Below are 23,945 nucleotides of genomic sequence, written 5' to 3'. Positions count from 1 at the left end.
TATCTAATTGTGGTTCAGGTTCTATGAAAGGGTCTAAATAAAAAAAAATCCTTGATGCATTTCCTCATAGATTGGATCCAAATTACTAGGTCCTAGAGTCTGGAAAAACTCAAATAAGAACTTAGAATCACAAAATAATAATAACCTAAATAACTGAGGATCCTCTAAGTCAATCAGGTTTGACTTACATAATTGACCACAGTGAGAGTAGTGGTCATTCTTAAGAAAATGTGTCGATTCTATTTTCCTAAGGCATTTAGGTTTAGTCTCACAACTTAATATTCGACACATTTGAAATCTATATGTTCCCACATTTGGAAGCAAACTATTTGGTGGGAAAACAAAATCAATCTTGGTATTATTGCCTGGATTAACCACATCAACCAGAGGATGGGTTTCTAACAGTTGAGACTCTTGTTGGATATCATTAGGTTCTGGAAAACGAGTACGAAGATAGTCTCGTAAGATGGGTGAGGAATTCATGTCAAGTCCCAAGTGAGGGATATTTTTAAGATCTAAAGAACATGGAGAATGATAATCACCCCCAAACTTAGAGTTTTCGGCGTCTCTAGGTAGACTGGTCATAATCTCCCTAATTTCTAGGTCATCAGATTCCTGAAAGTGGGCGATTGATTTTTCTAAGTCAGGTTCATCCCTGCTAATCTCTACGAGTTCTTCTAAGACTATTTTTTCTAAATCGTTTGACTCGAAAACAGTACTCTCAAGATAAACTGGTTCCTCTAAACCGTCATCGGTTTCGTAATCATCGTCTAAAACGGGGGTATTTCTAGTCAAATCCTCGTCCTTTTGAATAGGTAAATAATTATTAAAATTATTTGGATTTGAACTAGAAATATCATTATAATCATAATCACCATCCTCCTCCTCATCATCATCACAATATAATTTTTGATATTCACGAATTCTCAAGCTTTGTTCCCAACTACATGGTCTATGTTTATAATATTTCTCATAGATCGTTAGAGGTGATTCCTCAATAAAAGTTGGAGTATCCATATATTGTTGCCCACGCATATATTCACCAAGAGTCATTTCCGAAGACGTCTCTTGATAACGAGAATTTCTAGACATATATTCTCGCAACGTCATCGCAGGTGGCGTCTCCTCAAAAGAATTCATCACTGAATAAATATAAACTACAGAGGGATTCTATACAATCACAAACAAGGCCGACTCGACTCCATCAACGCAAACCTAAAGATTTCTAGCAAACAAAAAGCATGATGGCTCCACTTAGATTGTTTTCTAGACCAGCTTCTATTCCTTCGGAAAGGAATTCGTTACAATTTGAGCAAACCCCTCTGGAATCAATCCGAGTCAAAGTAAGTTGAATTGAGGCGAGGGAAGCTCAGTGGATCTTTGATACCCAAGGCCTCACCGCTATCACAAGGCGGCGCAGTCACGCATTCAACTCACAGAAACCATCATGAACTTTGGAGTGTGCTTAAAGAGCAACCAATATTTTTCGAACGAGTTTCCTATTAAGCTCGTTACCCTATCAGTCTCGTTCTTTTCCAAATTTTAAGCTTGGGTTCGCTTTAGGTTTCGTTTTCCTAAGGCGGGCAAGAAGGGAGCGGTGATGAAATCCAAACCCTTATCTTGTATTGGCCAGGCCTTTCCCTTTACTAGGAAAATAAAGACAGTCTGGTTCGTCCTCAAACAATTATCACCTTAAGGCAGACAGTAACCCGCTTGCAGGAGATTCGCGGGTGTTTCGATTGGACTTACCTCCCGTACCAGACGGGCGATGAACCGTTGTCTTCGACTCGGGCCACGACTCCTATGTCGTGTGCGAACCCGAGGGGCCGAGACGATATAGTAATCGTCGTCCTTCCCTGCACACAGTTTATATAATTTTTTATTTTTTTTTTGTGTTTAATAATACCCTTCCGTAGGGTTAAAAAAAATAAAGTCCAATTGTTTAAAGTCCAAAGTCCAAAATAAATAAAAAAAAATTACAGTTTTCCTCACACACTCTAAAAAAATTAAAAATTAAATCCTAAAATTGTCCTTTTTTCTTCTCTTTTCGCTTTTCGCTTTAAGCTTTTTCCTCTCCAAGTCCTTAGTGCTCCACTTCGAACCTGTAAATCAAAGAAAAAAGACAAAGTAAAAAGGAACAAATAATAAAAATAAACCTATATACAAGTCCGCGTCGGCGGCGCCATTTTGTTGTAATATTGAAAGTGGTAGTAAAAGTTCGTTGCTCGGACTTGTAAAGATTTAAAAATAAAAATATATACACAATATTTGTCACAATGGGCGAGAGGTACTGGGACTAGGATTCCTCCAATTTCATTTCTTAAGGTTCAAATAATAATTCTTTTATCAATAATAGCTCGAAAAATATATTAAATATATCGACTCTAATTTATTGCCAAGATTGATTCTCAAAATATTAGGTGTAAATGTTAAGCATGGGACATCAAATCATCTAAGCTAAGCATGACCCATCAAATCAAATCACAACTAATTAATTTAAATCATAATTTCAATTAAAATTAATGCAAAAGTCATGAAAAGAATTAAATATAATTACCCAAGTGTGAAATAAGGCTTCTTCCTTCATCCCAGTATTGGGGTTTAGCTATTCATATCAAACACACACTCAAAATAATAATTCAAGCTCACAAGGTGTTCAAAAGATTGAAAAAGGATAAAAACAGTGTATCTACGACCCACGATGAGCGTCAGAAAACAACGACAATATTTTGATGCTGTAAACAACGACACAAGCCTACTTCTGTTGGTGCTGCTGAAAATAAGACTGTCCTGGATAGTCTGTTATTCGTGTTCTTCAAGCTCTTTAATGGCAGCAGCAGCAGCAGAACCCGTTCCTGGATATCGATTGTTTCTGCTCCTCAGAGGCTCTGCTCGACCCCCAACTCTCGACAACCTCTCTAGTACTCCAAGGGAACATATTTATACACCTACAGATCGTTGAATCTCCCTCAATTAGTCCATATAATCTTCATTACTCGGTGTTTAAAGAAAATATCTTCCGAATATTTTCTTCTCTGAAATGATTCTCCACGCGTTATAAGCTGTATTTCTTTCCTTGTTTAACAACTACACACTCCTTCCTACTGCTCGGGACATCAATCATGCACTTAACACGCTAAAAATCTTCTCCAAATCACGTAATCCCGTGAACTGTTCTTATTATGCTCGTGCTGCCCTGATTTCTTCTTGTGAGTTATTTAGCCAAATTTGATCGATCTAAAGACCCATAACCTTCCTTTCTAGCCCATAAGAAGATACCCAATGAGTTTCATCCATTGAATCGGCCTGCCACTACTTCACTTCTTCGATCGAAAATTCTCCTGTGTTGTGAACATTTTTCCCGCCAAAATCGATATTCAAATGAAGAAGAGGGGTGTCCCCCTATCCTGAACTGGGGTGCGAATAGCAGCTGCCTTGGGGTGACCTGGGGGTGCCCCTTAGTAATTAGGTTACCCCTTATCCAAAAGCGAGAGTCCGAATAACACTTGTCCTCCGGGTGCCAAAATCAACTTTTCGAGCCGAATTTTCCAAAAATATTTATTTCCAAAAAATACCTACAAATACATAAAATAACAAAATTAGTACAAAAAATTGAGTGCCAACAATATATATTATTGAGATCAAATTAGACACGAAATGTGTCTATCAATAGTCCCTCTCGTTTTCCATTAAACACCAAGCCAATGTGAATGTTACCTTGTCCGAGGTTTGCCCCACGATGTTGAACAACAACATATTGTATTTGTTTGTCTTGTAAGTACAATCCATCAAAAGAACACCACAACATGTATTTGCTAATTGTAAAAGCAAAGGATGCGAAATGAATATTTGAAGGGGCTTCTCGTCCGGCCCTCTTTTGATGATACTCGTGTAGTTGTAATCCCAAGCTAGCTTCTCAAATTCTTGCATAACGGACCTCCCTTACCATTCTACACTTCTATAAATTGTACGTAGAGAAGACATGTTAGACTCATCCTTTTCCTTGAAGCCTCTGAGAATTTGTCTCGGTTTGATAACTGCTTTGGTCAATCTCTTTACATCCTCAAACTCATGAGGTTTTAGCTTCGCAACTAGGGAGTGACCAACAAAATCTTTCGGATCTCGGTGGTTATGACAGCCACACAAAACCTCACAATCCCAATTTTTCATGTCATTTAAACTGAATACAAGCTTAAACGGGCAATTATTCTTCCTCGTACGAGTCTTGTATACCCTATTAGTCTTCTTTGGATATACATAATCCTTTCTCTTGTGGCTATTCTTATCCTTGTATTTCCCACTTCTCTCGCAAGCTATCTCAAAACGCCTCTTTGATCCTTCGGTATTCCTCACCAACACACACATGTTCGTAAGAGCCGTATCTTTAGCCCAAGCGATTGCTTCATTTCGATCTATTATTCCCTATATAAGATCAATTTCACGTTCATTAGAAGGTTCAGTACTAGCAATCCATTAGTAAAGTTCAAGATACTAGGTGAAAAGTATTCTTTGGTCACATACCGGAGGTATTTTATAGTATTCCGACGTATCCCGATGAAGCGGCTTTGCATTTGTTGGATCAATATATGTCACCACCTAAAGATCGAATGAAAATTAGTTCCAAACGAAATTAAAACACTATGCCGGAAACCCGTACCGGCATGCTCGACCAATGTTCCGGCATAGTCGAACTTAAACAAAACTGAAAACCAAATTTGAAACATATTCCGGCATAAAAGAGTCATTAGACACCAACGCCGGAAGCAAAGGTGCTGGCATTCTCGTAATTTATTGTCCCAAGCCGGTACACGCTTCCGGCATTAAAAATAATTGATATGTAATGCCGGTATTCATCTTTGGAAAATATTTATTCCTGTATGTTTTTTGCTAGGTACCGGCATTGTAAATTTGAAACTTAACAACACCGGTTGCGCTGCCGGCATTCTCGATATTGATGGTACCACGCCGGCACGGAGTTCCGGCGTTGGTGTTTATTAATTTCCCATGTCGGTATTTGGTTTTAGATGGAAATGTTTCCTATATGTTTTTCATGCAGTTCCGGCATGGTAACCTATCAATAAAACCATGCCGGTTGAATATTTCGTAGTATATTCCTTGGTAGGTAAAAAATTTAACTACGTACCGGCATAGTTTTTTGGTAGAATACTATGCCGGATCAATATTCAAAATGGGGGATATCGCTCTACCGGCATGGTCGTAGTATGAATACTATGCCAGTAATGAGTCTATCGGCATGGTATTCATACCATTTCCATGCCGGCACCGAGGTTTTACAGTTGAAAAAATGGCGGGTTTGAAGAAAAAATCGATTTTCCAACCTCCTAACAGCTTTACTTGTGTATTGGGGATGCTTGCATGTTGTGCAAGTTTACTTTCTTGTGTAGCTTCTTCGAAAAACTCTCCATACTCGTCAAAATCATCATTCAAGGGTGTTGGCTCAACAAAGAGTTGCAATTGAGAGTTGTTGTCGTTAGCTGAAGATCCAAGATATGCTCCTTGTTGTAGTTGAGCTAAAGATTCAGCAGCAGCAATTCTCTCTTCACAATCATCCTCCATTTTCCCCCAAAAAATTTCTCTCAAAATATTTTTTCCTCCTTCTACTCTCACCTCACGCACCCAACTTCAAATAAAAACACACACTAATCATTTATCAAAAATCTTATGATTTTACTAATTATTTTTAATCACTAATCATGATTAGTGAGGGGTATGTTAGGTAATACGTAAAATACTTAGATAAGGGGTGACCCCGAATTGATATCTGGATCCAGTTTTTGTCCTATTCTTATATCCCCCAATTGTTTTTCTTATCCCCCAATTTCGCGTTCGTCTTAAATTAGTACGACACCTAGGATTTAAGACCTTTTCCACCAAAGTTTCTTCTCCAATGCAAGGGTGAAGGTTATAGAAAAAGATGACATGGCTAAGTGGGTGTAGGGTAAATGAGAAAGTCTAAATAAGACTTTCTTCATAACCTTGGGTCTTAGGTCCATATCATCACTTTGTCTCTAAATTTAAATAAAAAGGCGTAGGTAAAACCTTGAAGATTGGAGATGGACTTTAGGTTAAATTTTTTATCTTTATTTATTTTTGTCTTTTAGTAAATGAACCACCAAAAAAAAAACTGATAACAAGTCCTCCACCTAGGATGACCTTGACCCTTTGCATTGGAGATGCTCTAAAAGCTCCTCCACCCCAGCTTTTAAAAGTTGAGGAATTTGGGAAGTGTTTTGGCTAAAAAGCACTTTAATTTTTTTTTACCAAACACTAATTTCAAAAATTATTGACATATATAGGTTTTGAAAGTGTTTTTGGAAAAATAAAAACATTACCAAACCCAGATTTATACTTATCCTGCTGAAAAAATCGTGGAGAGATTTATCGTTTGCGAATGAAATTGTGATGCGTGGACCTTGTGGAAAATGTTAATTAATGACTGTGTTACCTAGTGTAAGTTTATTTGAAGGGATCCCATTTAGGAGACCCTAATTATGACATGGTGTTGTAGTTTTTCACAATTCTTTCTTTACGGTGTGTTTGGTTGGGGAATTTACGTTTCCGAGAGATTCATAGTCTGAGATTCGTACAAATTTCATGCATAACAAAGTAGAAAATCTCGGGATTTATTCTTAAATTCCACGTACTTTTTGACATCACTCTTAAAATCCTAGAATTATGAGAAACCTTGTTTTAAATCATGTATGTAGCTTGGTTGATTTTTCCTCAGAAAAACAAAAAGAAAAAAATTTCTCAACTTACATAATTAAGAAAATACAAAGACAAATATAAAATATTATAATTGCCAAATAACCAAAATCTTAATCCATATAAATTCAAAACAAAATTATTAGGAGCATAAGTGTTAGTATAAAATAATATTTTATGGCAATTTTGTTGTCGTAATATTCATAATAATAGAGAAATGAAGCTGATAAGTTGTCTTAATAGATATTTTTACAACCCGTATTAGATTGTCTTTACAATTATCTCTATAGACTCAAAACGAAAACCACTGGAAACTATTTGTTGCAACACCCAAGTTCATCTGTAGCCATAGTTTTCAGCTGCCAAAACTCAATGCCATAAAAAGTGACCAATAGTAACCAGTTGATAGCGTCTAATCCAGTACAAGAGTATCTAAATTAATTTCTTACAGCGCCTTCGTGCCTTCTTCCCAACATGATTTATCCATTTCATTTCTCTTATCCATAACATTTCCAAAACATCTAATTTTTTTATGCAATTTGTTTATTTGTTGGCCCATGGTTGCAACAATCGAATGGATACTTTGTTTTTTAAGATGTTCAAGAATGTTACCTAGTTGGATTGAGGAAGAACGTTTGTCACTTGATTTACCTCTGCACATTCCACCTGTTGACGTATTTGGACCATAATTATAACCAACGTGATCAACAGAAGCCAACTCAATTGGTAGGGGAGGCAGTGATTCATTATCTCCATTAATCATTATGATAATAGCTTCCTTACTGCCATAATAGGTTCTGTTAGAGCATCGCTCGGTCGAACTCACGAGTTTTGTTATCTCAATTTTGTTGTCAATGTTAGATGTACAAAACTATATCTCGATTTATACTCCAGTAAATCCAACTCTCGGACTAGGATTAGAGCATTGTAGTTGGGTATCGGAAATCACCGAATACCCTTGAAGATTGTAGGCTGAACGACAACGAAGAAATCAACAAGGACTTCATAAATAAAGGTATGTGGATACTGATTTCATTTGGAACTCTTGTTTATTTATACCTTCCTAATCTATGAAAACAAGTTCTCACTCTATGAAACAATTCCTATGACGGTAATTATGCATTCACGTATATACTCGAGGATATTTGAGCCTAAGACTTTATTAAGAATTAACTTTATCGTTGAAAAGGTTTTCATGTTGCAGTGAATGAAAATACGAATCCAACGATCCAAGAATCACTCAATTCTTATTTATAACGAAGGAGTTATGAATGATTTATTAAAGCAGAAATGTGCATCTAAAGGCAGTTAATTCGTGAATAAGAAACTGTCCACGAACTTTCAGCGACGGTTCATGAATTCTGGAAAAACGTGAATAAATGTTTATTTTAGTCACGTTTTTAAAATTTGCTCTTATAAGAAACATGGTTATTCTTCCGCAAACAATCTATTGTCATATTAAAGTGTGTGAGATGTTTTATACTCCTTCCTAAATTAAATTATAATTTATCTTATTTATTAAGAGAAAATTAAAAAAATACAATCTTCTAAGTAATTATTTATGCTAGAGTTGTACTCCCTCGTCCTAGTTTACTCGCCAAAATTGAGTTTTTCTTCAAAAGTGTACCAAAAAATTTCTATATTTCCACTCAAGTTTTCTAACTTCAAAATTTAATGGCTGGTTTGTGGCTTGTTATTCTCGATTCAAAAACATCGACGGTTCATCGCTTTCAATCGGCATCCATGTTTGTGTAGATCGACAAATTTATGGAAACATTACTCTGTTTTAGGAGCATCTCTTATCAAAGAAGAATACAATGTGGTTAAGTGGTCGGAAATTACTTCCGGATATACCATCATCTCTCCCTTATACATAAAAAGAAATTGGATATATTTGCAGTTTATTGTTCTTTCTCCTCGCGATCTACTTGTAATTGATGTCCTTATTTGTATTAGGGGCTTGATTATTTTGTATTTTGATGTTTTTGTTATTCTTGTAAGAGAACATGTAATCACTATTTTGATTTGAATGAATTGAAATATGTTGATTGTCCAAAAAAAATATGTGAAAACTAGTATATGAAACAAGTAATTTGGAAGATTGATGGTGTATGTGGAAGTAATTTGAATTTCTTTCAAGTTTTTGCAAAACCCTATTTTAGCAAGTAAACTAGGATGGATGTAGTATAACTTAGGAAAGACTCTCAAAATAAGGAGGGTCTTGAAAAAGGGAAAATAACTCACGAACTTGCTTAAGTTTCAAGCTACCTTGCTTTGGCTATTTATTATAAGCAAAGGATTCATGTAAGATGCACAATCTATCTATTGGAAAAATTGTGTGTTGCATAAGGTTGTTTTCCACTACTTTTTTTCTTCAAGAACAAGAGTGAGACGCAAAGACTTTGGTTGGGGATTGTAAACCACAGGTTGGTGATAAACTTCTTAGATAATATGCAACTTGTTTGTAGGTTATTTCAATAATCCTTGTTTATTCTGAGGTCTTTCTCTTCTGATATAAGATCATTCGAGGATTATTGATCATAAACCCTAGATTTGAGAGATTTCAATCTAAGATCGTATACCGACACCAGTTGGTCGAAATCTAGATTAGAAACAAAACTTCATACAAGGTGTATCATAAATTCCTTAAGAAGTTTTATAAGATATCTCTAGATTTATTATATTTGTTCTTGTTGTAGAATAAATTAGGTATATTTATGAGTTTTGAAGAGTATAAACCATAATTACACAAGTTTGTTTTGATATCTACTTTTTACCTTGTAGTTGTCTGAAACAAACACAAGATTTCAAAAACCTTAATTCACATTTAAATGGAAATGAAAAAGGTGTTTTTTGAAAGCTAAATATTAAAAAGTCTTCATTGAGGATTAAGCAACTCTTAGGAAGTAATTGACGTTGGCTAAGGGAATCAAGTGCGTAGAACCACGTTTGATTCATAGACCTACAGGAGCACGACTGCAGCTGAAATTCTTGGAGGGTTAATTCAGTCTCAACTACAGTCCGGTCTGAAGTCTAATAGTAGGATAGTGTTTGTAACCGTTTAATACAGTGTGGTGTTGAAAAAGCGGGGTACAACAACCACACCCAACAATTCGATTAGCAATCTGTATGGACAAACTCCAATATACTTTTTAGAGAATCAACTAGACAGTCAGACTCAATCTAGATAAAAAGTATATCAAAGAGTTTATATCTCAATCTCTCGATTTGGTATTTACTCAAACAAATAGAAATCTGCGAGTCTTTATCAAAGAGAGATAACTTGGATGGTACCAAAAACCAATATCCAAGTGTCAATCAATTTAAATGAACAACCAAAAGGTCGGATATTCTAATGATTGAACAACGCACAACCTGTAATATTTCACTTATATAAACAAATATAATGCGGAATAGAAATAACACAGACACCAGAATTTTGTTAACGAGGAAACCGCAAATACAGAAAAACCCCGGGACCTAGTCCAGATTGAACACACACTGTATTAAGCCACTACAGACACTAGCCTACTCCAAATTAACTTCGGTCTGGACTGTAGTTGAACCCTAATCAATCTCACACTGATCCAAGGTACAGCTATGCTCCTACGCCTCTGATCCCAGCAGGATGCTACGTACTTGATTCCCTTAGCTGATCTCACCCACAACTAAGAGTTGCTACGACCCAAAGTCGAAGACTTTAATAAAAAAATTTGTATCATACAGAAAAGTCTATGATAATAGATAAATCCGTCTCCCACGAATATACCTATGATTTTTGTTCCGTCTTTTGATAAATTAAGGTGAACAGGAACCAATCAATAAACCATTCTTATATTCCCGAAGAACAGACTAGTATTATTGATCACCTCACAATAATCTTAATCGACGCAGCGAAAAAGATATTGTGGAATCACAAATGATGAGACGAAGTGTTTGTGATTACTTTTCTATCTTTCCTATCGGAGATATAAAATCTCAAGCCAATTATTTCAATTGTACTCGTACGATAGAAACAGCAAGATCAGATCACACAACTACAAGAAAAGTAGTATCGGTCTGGCTTCACAATCCCAATGAAGTCTTTAAGTCGTTAACCTGGTTTAAAAGAAGAAACCAAAGGTTAAAGGAGAATCGACTCTAGCTATGCAACTAGTATCATACATAAGGTGTGGGGATTAAGTTTCCCAGTTGCTAGAGTTCTCCCTTATATAGTTTTCAAATCAGGGGTTGCAATCAATGTTAGCTTGGTAACAACGCATTCAATATTCACCGTTAGATGAAAACCTGATTAGATTCAAGTTAATATTTCTCAACCGTTGGATCGAAAACTTAGCTTGTTACACACAAATAAAATGTCCAATTTTGGATTTACGAACCGTTCCCAAACATTAACATTTGTTGGTTCAACAATAGTTAACCAAATGGTTATCCATATGATTACTTTCATATCAACCATATTCTTCTTCACCATAACTAGTTCAAATGACTCAAATGAACTAGTTAGAGAGATGTTCAATTGCTTAGATCTTATGTAACTACAAAAGACATAATCGAAGCAAAAACGGTTTGATGCACTCTAATCGGATCATGAACTTTATATCCACAGTTTGTAAAATCATTCGTTAGTTTAAATAAATATGAGTTCAAGAACAACCGGTTTTAGATATAACCTGCTCAAGTTCGTGGACTGGGTTCGCGGACTTAAGCTCATGGAAGGAGTTCACAAACTCCAGCAGAAATTCTCGGGTCGAGATCTTCCGCCAGTTCACGGACTTGGCTCACGCCACTTCCATTTCTCTTGATCAACAAAGTTCGTAAACTTTGGTTCAAGGAATAAGGACTTATACATAAATGTGTTTCCACAACAATGCTTATATCCTACCAATGGTTATGTAATCTAAACTCTCATTTCAATCATTGAAACATTCTCAGAGGACGGATATAGCCGTTATTCACATACCATTTTTCGTCAGAGCAATTTTCAAAGTGATTGAAACATAACATGATTTTCGTCACTAGGTAAAGATGAAATCGGCTAAAGTGAAAGCTTACCAACACATATTTCGATAAATAGATAGGCGAGATAAACTCGGCTCGAAATAGCAAATGTGCATAATGAAAGTCTATATATCAAAAAGACTTGTCTCAAGAGTAGGATATATAATAGATAGATTTTTGAGTGACAGATAAGTTCAAGTCTCCACATACCTTTTAGTCGATGAAGATCCACCAGTTCCTTGAGTAGTCCTTCGTCTTGTATGATGATTTCCATAGAGTTCTTGAGCTCAACTACACTTTCTATCCTAGTCCGAGACCTTTAGGTATGTAGGCTAGAAATCAAGACTTATAGTTTTGATCACTAACATTAACCAACATGCTTGAGATATCAACGCATGCGAGTTCGACCGAGCAATGCTCTAACAATCTCCCTCTTTGTCAATTTTAGCGGCAAAACTATTAATACATATGGAATACAAAAAATAAATAAATAAACTTTTGTAGCTCCTATTCCACATGCCTAATCTTCAACATTACTCGAAATCTTCGTCACTTCCAAGTACTCCAATGATCCCAAAGGTTGTAAGTTTAGCATCATCGTTGTTGAAAATCCATAGTTATAACAATAAGAAAACAATAGTTCTCAATCATTGTTATATAGTGTCATAGTATCATTACACATCGTCAAATTCCAATTGTATCACAACATCAACAACAATACTATGGTAATATGTATCACTCCCCCTTGGTCAATACTCCATCTCACATGGAAACCACTCCCCCTTACATAATGATCCGAAAACCATATGTATTTGTAGTGTGAACTACATATTAATTCTCCCCCTTTTTGTCAATAAAATTGGCAAAGGTACGAGAACGTGATTCTAATGAAATTTCCGAAAGAGACATTTCTTGACCAAAAGAAAGTAAAAATATCAACTTGTTCTTTAGATGCAATCATAAAGCCGAAGCTAAATGCATTCATCAAGGAGTTTATAATGATACAAGATAACCTCTATAATATTCCACAGCCGCACTCACCACAAAGATATGGCAATTAAGCGCAAGTTCAAAAGAACTCTCCCCCATAAAATGTCATTCCCGAAAGAACAACAAGAGCGACCTTAATTTCGAAAGAAAATAAGGATTTCTCCGGACATAACAAATCACATACAAGTATGAATTTGAATCCAAAAAGTTCAATTAAATTAACCACAAGGGAACCCATGATTAATTTAATCGACAAATGCTCAAACATAAGTGAACTTATGGAGACTTAAAAAATAAAATTAGATTAATCACAAGAGAACTCATAATTAATATAATTGAAATACACAACCAAATTAATCACAAAAGTGATCAATTTAATTGGTCATGCTCGACATAAGAAAACTTAAGGAGCAACAACTAAATAACCAAACAAGATGATTAACTTAGTTGAAAGTGCTCGAAATAAAGTACCTTACGGAACAACAACATAGCTAATAAAAAATAATCAACTTGGTTGTTTAATGTTCAACATAAGACACTTTACGGAGTCTCACAGTAATATATAAAATATGGATCAGGGAAGATCAATTACTGCAGAATACGCAAGGATTCATTCTATTTTCCATCACTATTTGCACAATGACATACAATAGACATAATCCTTGCAAACAAAAGATTTTAACCTATCTTCCATCAATAATTGACGGTATAGGCTTAACTTTTGTATTTTTCAAAAGTCCATTCATTATTTTATCAATACATGCATATCGACTTACGAAAGACTTTACTTTTGACAGGATATGGGACGGTCAAGTTCACAGACGTAAACACACAAATCCCATAACAATATTGCAATATACAAAACCATAAAGATTAATACTGCAAAAATCATCTTCCAAACAAGTTTAGAATTTAAACTAATAAATCTAAAAACATGAAGATGAAAACGTTGGACATAGCTATGTGTAATCACAATAATGGCTATTCCAAAATCTAGTTATTCTTCTAATAAAAACAAGAAAAATAGAAGATTTACTAGACAAAGAAACTCCTATAGAGAACATGATCTGAAAAACACTAGATCAGGTAGGCAATCAGAGATTGAACATGGACGAGCTCATCAGATGCTTTCTTCAGTTCGTTTTTAAAAACTCAAGATTCCTTGTTGCAATTCCGAGTTGTTCATGTACGAATTCCAAATCTTGAAGAAGATTTCCTACCAGTTGTGATGATATTTGAACTGGTAGCTTGTTTTCATGATCAATGGCATGAAGGCATGTTATGAAAACAAGATTCTCATGAAACTCGATAGTCTTCCCTTCTTTGACTTCATCATTTTCGTTTCCTCCATTCATTGTGCACACCAAATTGGTAAAACCCTTTGACCTTTCAGAACTGTGTAACACGGGATTACACCCAAGTATATAAATACGTTCCATGGAAAACCCTAGGAAACTTGTACACGTTCGTGTGGGCCAGGAGTTCGTGCACTGGTGGTCACGGCCTTAAGATGTGACCAAAATAAGAATGGAGTTCGAAAGTCATGATAAATAGTTGAGAACCAACTATTTAGAAGAAGTACACTCAAACAAGAAAAAAATTCTCAAGGACGAAAGATCATGATTATCTACAAGAGAGAAACTGGAGCGAAGCTCAACGGAATTTAAAGATCAAAAAAAGAAACAAGAAGAGAAAACAAAAATACAACCTCGACAGCACTTCTCAAGACACTTCTTGAGAACAATGAGCATCCTTCTTAAATTAAAAGAGGGATGATGTATCGGGCAGTCATGGTGTATTAGGATGAGCATTTTGCTCATCAATTTTGACTTCTTCTTTTTCTCCTTCAGAAGGATTTAGAGACAAATCACATGACATAGTTGAAGGAGTTTTATTAAGAGAGGAATTAGGAGTACCTGAGTCAATCGTTTTCCATGATTTTTTGATGCCTCGTTTGAGTCTGTTTATGCTTACCTTTAGTTCTAAGATTCGATTATTGATATATAAGCAATCTGGAGCTGAACTCTTGGAATTGCGGCCTTCTCCAGGGAGAGACAAGAAACTTGACTTTTCTTTCTTTCTCCTATGTCTTTTCCTCCTTTCAGAGTTATTTAAGAAGTCAGTTACTCTTCGACCATTCTTCCTTCTACCATTTTTCGTTTCAAAAGCACAATTAAGAAAAGACTTATCACAGTAGTTTTCTTGATTGTCGAAAGTGCCTTTTACTCCAACAATGTGAGAGAGCGGTTTGATAACTTCTTTAGACATCCATGCAAGCATGTTGTGAAGTTTTTCATTCCTTAAACGAAACCGACATCTTCGCTCAGAATGTCCTTTCTTTCCGCAAAAATAACAGTTAAAGGATTTATTCTTTACCATTCTCGTGTGAGTAGATTTGGAAGAAGTAGACTCCTTTTTTTAGGTGCCTTACCAGCTGCGAAAGTTTTTTCACATGAAGAATTATCAATAGCCTTAACAAAGTTGATCTTACCATATTTTGGAGCGTCTATTCCTTTATAGACCATACCATGTGTATCATGATGTTCTTTACATTCTCCAATCATAGAAGACAATTTTGTAGAGATCGAATTGAATCTTCTCAGACTCTCTTCCAGTGATTTCACTTTATCAAGAGAAACTGCAAGGTCAGTCTCGAAGGATTTTTTTTTTGGCAAGAAGACTAAGTTCTTTGTCATCAAAATATTTTTTGTTGAGAGTCATATCTTGCTTCATATTCTGCAAGTTTCTCTTCCAACAAAAAGTATTTTTGATAAAGATTATCACATTCAAGTGACTTCATACGTAGGTTTTCCTCAGAATCCTTGTGGATCGATTCGTTAGAACGATTCGAAAAATAAACACCTGCGTAACATCTTCTCAACTTCTTGTTTTCTCGACAGAGAGGAGTCAGAAGAGGTGAGACATGAGAAGTTGTAATCTTCTTTCATATTCCATGAATCCATAAACTTAACATACTCTGAGACTTCCTCATCAAGATCTCTATCAATATCTGAATCATCTTCATCAGAAAGTTTATCCAACTGTTCTTCTAGGAGAGTTTCCCAACCAACATTTTTTACATCAAGAGAATGTTTAGATATTGACTTAGATGTGACAGTTCTCTCAGGTGAATCCAAGCTTTTATAAACATCTGGTAATTTCTGAACTGGTACGTTATTTGAGATAGATTCGTCCATAATCAGATCGCTACAAACACAGACCTGTAAGGTATTTGAACGTGTTTGCCTGCTCTGATACAAATTGAAAAAGCGGGGGGTACAAAAACCACACCTAACAATTAGATTAGCAATCTGTAGGGACAAACTCCAATATACTTTCTAAGGAATCAACAAGACAGTCAGACTCAATCTTGATAAAAACTATATCAAAGAGTTTATATCTCAATCTCTCGATTTGATTTTTACTCAAACAAATAGAAATATGCGAGTCTTTATCAAAGATAGATAACTTGGATGGTACCAAAGACCAATACCCAAGTGTCAATCTATTTAAATAAACAACCAAAAGGTCGGATATTCAAACTGATTGAACAACGCACAACCTTTGATATTTCAATTATATAAACAAATATAATGCGGAATAAAAATAACACAGACACCAGAATTTTGTTAACGAGGAAACCGCGAATGAAGAAAAACCCCGGGACCTAGTCCAGATTGAACACACACTGTATTAAGCCGCTACAGACACTAGCCTACTCCAAATTAACTTCAGTCTGGACTGTAGTCGAACCCCAATCAATCTCACACTGATCCAAGGAACAGTTATGCTCCTACGCCTCTGATCCCAGCAGGAAGCTACGTACTTGATTCCCTTAGCTGATCTCACCCACAACTAAGAGTTGCTACGACCCAAAGTCGAAGACTTTAATAAACAAATCTGTGTCAAACAGAAAAGTCTACGGTAATAGATAAATACGTCTCCCAAGAATATACCTACGAGTTTTGTTCCGTCTTTTGATAAATCAAGGTGAACAGGAACCAATCAATAAAACGGTCTTATATTCCCGAAGAATAGCCTAGTATTATTGATCACCTCACAATAATCTTAATAGACGCAGCGAAAAAAGATATTTTGGAATCACAAACGATGAGACAAAGTGTTTGTGATTACTTTTCTATCTTGCCTATCGGAGATATAAAATCTCAAGCCAATTATTTCAATTGTACTCGTACAATATAAACAGCAAGATCAGATCACACAACTACAAGAAAAGTAGTATCGGTCTGGCTTCACAATCCCAATGAAGTCTTTAAGTCGTTAACCTGGTGTAGAAGAAGAAACAAAAGGTTAAAGGAGAATCGACTCTATCTATGAAACTAGTATCGCACGTAAGGTGTGGGGATTAGGTTTCACAGTTGCTAGAGTTCTCCCTTATATAGTTTTCAAATCAGGGTTTGCAATCAATGTTAGCTTGGTAACAAAGAATTCAATATTCATCGTCAGATGAAAACCTGATTAGATTCAAGCTAATATTTCTCAACCGTTGGATCGAAAACTTAGCTTGTTACACATAAATGAAATGTCCAATTTTGGGTTTACGAATTGTTCCCAAACATTAACATTTGTTGGTTCAACAATAGTTAACCAAATGGTTAGACATATGATTACTTTCATATCAACCATATTCTTCTTCACCATAACTAGTTCAAATGACTCAAATGAACTAGTTAGAGAGTTTTTAAATTGCTTAGATCTTATGTAACTACACAAGACAAAATCGAAGAAAAATGGTTTGATTCACTCGAATCGGTTCATGAACTTTATAGCCACGGTTTGCAAAAGCATTCCTTAGTTCAAATAAACATGAGTTCAAGAACAACCGGTTTTAGATATAACCTGCTCAAGTTCGCGGACTGGGTTCGCGGACTTAAGCTCATGGAAGGAGTTCAAAAACTCCAGCAGAAATTCTCGGGTCGAGATCTTCTGCCAGTTCGCGGACTTAGTTCACGGACTTGGCTCACGCCACTTCCATTTCTCTTTATCAACAAAGTTCGCAAACTTTGGTTCAAGGAATAAGGACTTATACATATATGTGTTTCCATAACAATTCTTATATCCTACCAATGGTTATGTAATCTAAACTCTCATTTCAATCATTGAAACATTCTCAGAGGACGGATATAGCCGTTATTCACAGACCATTTTCGACAGAGCAATTTTCAAAGTGATTGAAACATAACATGACTTTCGTCACTAGGTAAAGATGAATTCGGCTAAAGCGAAAGCTTACCAACACATATTTCGAGAAATAGATAGGCGAGATAAACTCGGCTCGAAATAGCAAATGTGCATAATGAAAGTCTATATATAAAAACGACTTTTATCTCAAGAGTAGGAGGTATAATAGATAGACTTTTGGGTGACAGATAAGTTCAAGTCTCGACATCCTTTTAGTCGATGAAGATCCACCAGTTACTTGAGTAGTCCTTCGTCTTGTATGATGATTGTCATGGAGTTATTGAGCTCAACTACACTTTCTATCCTAGTCCGAGACCTTTATCTATGTAGGCTAGAAATCAAGACTTATAGTTTTGATCACTAACATTGACAAACATGATTGATATAGTAACGCATGCGAGTTCGACCGAGCAATGCTCTAACAGGTGTTCAAACTGGTTTAGGTCTCGGGGTTTTTCTACACACTGTGGTTTTTCTTATTAACAAAAATTTCTGTGTCTTGCTTTACTTTTTACCTCCACATTATAATCGTGATTTTTATAATTGATTAAAACTAGATAGTTTTCGAGCTCGGATTGGTTAATATCATACAACACTTGTTCTTGTTGAATTCATATCTTGAGATCACGATTACAGTACATGTTCTTGTTGAAATTATGATCTGTTACATTTATGCTACATACTAGGTTGATCTTGGATGTTGATTTTTAAAATCGTCCAAGATTTCATGTATACAATCAGGTACACGGATCTTAGATCTATACTATACTGATTGTGCAAGAAAGATAAACCGTATATACAAATCATATACAAGGATTTTTCTGAAGATTTACTTGTTGATAGTATTAGATTTTGTCTTATAGGTTCAAACAAAAAAGTTGGTGGTGTACTTGATACCCTCTTCTTTTCAGGTTCATCTCCTAAAACTCCAACCCTCTCAACATACAAGTCTACTGGTTTATCCGTTAGATGTTTCAGATATTTTTCTGTGTTTTGAAACCCTGCCCATGAAAACTTTTGTGGGTATTTTTAATAAATTGGCTTAGATAACAACTGCGGATAAGTACTTTGAGAAATTTGAAGTACTCAAGGCCCTTGTCTTGAACAAGCATAAAATGCTCACTAAAGATTTCTTTGTTATGAGTTTCATTGGTAGATTGAAATAGGAATTTCAAAATTAAATTTTGATGTTTCAACCCACTACATTCATGAAGGATTTCTCATTTGCAAGGACGCAAGAACCAACTATCAATTTCCAACTACCACAAGCCAGGCCGACCAATAAATCGTTCACCAACTCCCATGTGATGTAATTTTAACAAGTTGCAGAAAGTGGTAGTAAAGATTCGTTCAACTCAGACTTGTGAAGATTCAATTTTAGACCTAATTATAATTAAAATAGAAAATATGTAGAACATGATAACAGTATTAGGAGAGACTAGGACTCCGGAATACACCATAAAATTTATTCATGTGATTCATATATTTATTCCAAACAATTATAACTCAAATAATAATAAAATATTGATTCTGATTCTTTGCCAAGATAGATTTTTGAAAACACTTAAGCTGAGCATGGCCTATCAATTGAAATCACAACCATTCAATAAAAATTATAAAACGATTAATAATTATGCAAAAAAATCATAAAAGAATTAAATATAATTACCACATGCAATATGGCTTCCTCCGTCATCCTAGTGTTGGGGATTAGCTCCTCATGCTCAAAACACGCTCAAAATAATAATCCATAACTCAAAGGGTGTTTTTATTGAAGAAATATGAGAAAAATAATGGAAGAAGATCACTTGCAGCGCTTATGAGCGTTGCAAACTGATTGTTATAAGGAACAAAACTAATAAGACCACTGACAGTGGCCGAAATTTTGTAACAAGCACTATTAAAAGATGGTAGTTCCTGCGACAGGCCTATGGATTAGCGACTGACTCGAGATGCCTAATGTTCTTCGTCTTCTTTTCTTCGGCAGCAATAGAGATGATTCTCTGCACTCATATTCTTCGCTCTGAACTTCACCCAAACCCTCGATATCCTTTGTGAGTCGACTCCATCTCTTTTTATAGACAACAGGCAAATAAAATGAGAAATATTCCCTTCCTTTCCTCTCAAGTCTCGGGATTTTTATCTCCTTTTTTATTTTTTTTCCCTGCGTCTTATTGTTCTTTGTTTCTTTTTATTTACGCGTCCTGCGTCATATCAAACTCTCTCAAAGATAGGAACAGATTAAATATGGAAGATATTCTTTTTCTGACTTCCAAGAATGAAACCAAACACCCGATATATTCTCCTCTACCCCGTTTTACCATAACAGCCTACTACTGACCCTAACCCATGGAAATCTCCGGTAAAATATCATTAGAAATCAATCCAGAGAATCTCTGCATTTTCAAACTCATTTTCCCGTCATTTTTGTTTCTTTGAAATGAAGAAAATGGGTTCCCTGTAGCAATTTGGGGGTGCCTATAGTAGAGGGGTGCAAATAGTAAATTGGGGGTGCCTTTAGTAATTTGGGTGGAAATAGTAAATTTGGCTGCCTTTAGTACTTCTTCAGGGTGCCTTTATCAACTCTTCCGGGTGCCTTTAACACTATTCTAAGATGCCTTTAGTAATTTCTCCCGGGGGTGCAAATACCACTTTTCGAGCCAATTTTGCCGCAAAAGTTCATTTCACCGAAAACACCTACAAATACATAAAATACCAAAATAAATACAAAAGTGGGTACTAATTGATGCGTATGATCTCTATACCTTGGTAACTATTATTATAGAGGCGGAATTCAGAATAATAATAGACAAAAACTTAGAAAACAGGACAAAAAGTAGTAGTTCGAAGAAATATATCTTCTCTAGACAGTGCATCAAACCTTAAATTGTTTGCTAAGCTTGCTTTTACAATAATTGATTGTCTCACAAACTTCTCCCTTGGTTTTCTGTATCTGTGTGTCTTTAGCAATTAGCCAAAGCTCTCTATTTGTAGCCTTTCGTCGTACTTGATAGACAAATTTATGTGTCTGAATTGTCCACAATTTTCTATATTGTTAGTGCTCATTTTTGTACTTATTATGGTGTTTTATGTGTGTGTAGGTATTTTTGGGAAAGAAACATTTTTGGAGAATTCGGCTCGAAAAAATTGCTAAAGGCACCCAGAAAGTGTTAAAGGCACCCGAACTTTAGATAAGGGCACCCCCAGAAATGTGTTGAAAACGTCCGAGAAAACTTGTTAAAAGCACCCCCAAGGAATTTGCTAAATACACCCCGGAAATTACTAAGGGGCACCCCAGTTACTATCGCCACCCCAGCAGTTGGCCAAGGGGCAACCTTCTTCTACCTTTTGAATACTGTTTTTGGCGGGGGGAAATGGCAGAAAGGTTCAAAATCAGGGTTCGAGTTTTGAGCAGGATTAAGTGAGAATCAATGGCTGAAATCTGTTGGGTTGTTCGTTTAAGCTAAACAAGGATGGTAATGCCCTTTTTCTCGATCATAACTGGCTGGAATCATGGATTTGCAGAGAATGTCATTCTCGGGTTTATTCCCGGAAAGTTTTGTTGGATTTTTCGAGAAGTTTCGGTCAGACTTAATCGCTAGAATCTGTTTGGGATATCCTGTTTGACTAAAACAGGACTGATAGGTGTTTCAGATTCGAGAAAATAGGGATGAATCATCGAGTCAAAGCAAAACAAAGGAGAAGGTATTTCACGGGTCTTTCTTTCTCTTTCTCGAGTGCAGCTGATGTTTAAGCGCAATTCAGAAGGTGTTGGAAACGTTATTGACACAAGCAAACGTGTGGAGAAGAAATAGAAGGAAAGTAATTTCCGTAAAGAGAAAAGATATTCCGGAGAAGGAAAGAAGATTTATCGAAGTTATTACAGGGATTTGATGACCATGTTAGGTATAAAAGAGGTGTTGGGATATCAGAGAAGGGTTACGGAGAGCCTGGAAGAGAGAATAGAGACTAAGAATCGAGATTGTGAGAGTTATTGAAACCTTTTCTGCTGCTGCAAACCCAAGAACACGAAGAACCAACAACTGCTCGAGAAAGTCGCAGAAGCTGTCACAGTTTAACCACAAAAGTTATATATTGTTTATCATTCATTTGCGAGAAACCTTCACTGTTCCTTTAAGCAGCTTAACTGTTGGGATTCAGTCGCTAAAGACCTTAGCGACTGCAAAACATTTATAAGCAATTTTTGATTATTTGAATACAATGTTTAATCCAATTTTCTCCATTTTTCGATTCATGAGTAGTTAAGCTTCTTTTCTAGGGTTGGGAGGAAGCTATTTTCTTGATGAGTTTATTTAAATAATTATTTTCTTTATCACATTTACTCCACTTTTATGCTAATAATTCCTTAAAAATTCTCTCTTCTTTGCATGCCTCATTTAAATTGTTTTGAATAGTTTATACTATTGATTTTTTATAGGCGAAGGAGAATTAGGCCTAAGAATAATGACAAAGTCATAAAAATAGAGCTTGTAACATTTTATCCTCCAAGGCATGAGATTGAGTCTGAAACTGCCTTGAGTAATTTGGAGTTTTGTGTAGAAGTTATAATTAGTGAATTTGCAAAATCAAAATAGTGGAATCCCAACCCTAGTTCTCCATCTCTTTTACCAACAAAAACTTAGTCAGTTTATTTTTATTTAGCATATTTTCTTTTATTTGTATTGAACCAAACCTTTGAAAATAGTCTGAGAATCGAACCTTCTACTTACCACCTGTAAAAACACTAACAGTTTTTGGCGCTGCCGACACGGACTTGCCTTTAGGTTAGGTTTTAGATTTTTATTTTTATTTATTTTTTTAGTCTTGTTTAGTTTAATTAAATTTTATTTTATTTTCTTTGATTTTACTTGGGTATTTTTCTTGTTTATGTTGTGCAGGTTCTACATTTATTGTGGAATTGCCTACCAAAAGAGGTAAGTAACAAAAACGAAACCTTTTTCATTAATTTTTAGATTTTTAGAAACAATCTTTATTTCTTTCAGATTTTATTTTCTTTTGTATATATTTCTCTCTTTATTTAAAAAAAATATACACACGTGCACACACCAATTGCATTATTCATCTGGCACTGATTTCAGGAAAACACGTGGTTTAGTATGGTGAACCCTCTGGGTGTTATCATCTGAAACACCACAAACCTCAGCCCAGTACCTGTGACCAATCTTTCAATGTAGGTATATTTTGTTGTAGGTAACCCAAGCTTACCTAAATTGGTGGACCCCAGCATTTGCATATGCACGATTTTCTTGCTTCACTAGTATTATTTCTTGTGTATGCGACGTTGGAAACGGGTAGGAGATAGACTTGTAGAAAACGATCTTTTTAATTTGAGTCTGACCCCTTACACGGATTCCAGTGGTACTTCTATTTTTACCGAAATGGTTAATGAAAATGGTGAGGGTGAAGTCCCGCCAACCAAAACCCTTAGGGACCGTTTGAACCCGTCTAGAGTGATACGTGAACCTGGGGTTGTTTTACCGGCCACTACCGTTAAGTTTGATATTAAACCTGGGAAATTTAGCATGCTTCGAAAATTTAGGGAAATAGAGAATGAAAACCCGTATACCCACGTAAGAGACTTTGAAATGATCTGTGACACAATGAGTTACCCGAATGTCTGTAAAGATGTGGTTAAGTTGCATTTGTTTCCTTTTTCCTAGAAGAGAGAGTCAATGAGTGGTACCATTTGATTCCCTCTAAAACAATCAAGTTCTACCCACACCACAAGACTGCTGCTGTTAGGCAGTCTACCCAAATCTTTAAGCAGAAAATAGGTGAGAGCCTACATGATTACATAGAAAGGTTTACTGAATTGTTATACCAATTCCCGCACCATGGCTTTGAGAAAGGACGCATAGCCCAAATCTTGTATGAGGGGCAAACCCGAATGCAGGTAGAAACAATGAGTGATGGATAATTTACCCATCAAGACCCAGATGAATGTTTTGACGAGTTCATCGAGTTATATGAAAAGACTCGTCATTGGGATTCAATGAGGGATCCCG

General features: G+C 35.7%; 1 protein-coding gene across 1 annotated transcript in view; it reads left to right on the top strand.

The window, feature by feature from the left end:
* Positions 1–23,945, top strand: part of LOC113279442 — a 38,624-nt gene that overhangs the window by 13,073 nt on the left and 1,606 nt on the right. The window contains exon 2 of the mRNA XM_026528154.1: positions 22,818–22,853. Coding sequence (XP_026383939.1) covers positions 22,818–22,853 — 36 coding nt within the window. The remainder of the gene's footprint in view (positions 1–22,817; positions 22,854–23,945) is intronic.

Source organism: Papaver somniferum, chromosome 1 (genome assembly GCF_003573695.1).
Source record: "Papaver somniferum cultivar HN1 chromosome 1, ASM357369v1, whole genome shotgun sequence".
Lineage (NCBI taxonomy): Eukaryota > Viridiplantae > Streptophyta > Magnoliopsida > Ranunculales > Papaveraceae > Papaver > Papaver somniferum.
This window is presented reverse-complemented; position numbering and strand designations above follow the sequence as displayed.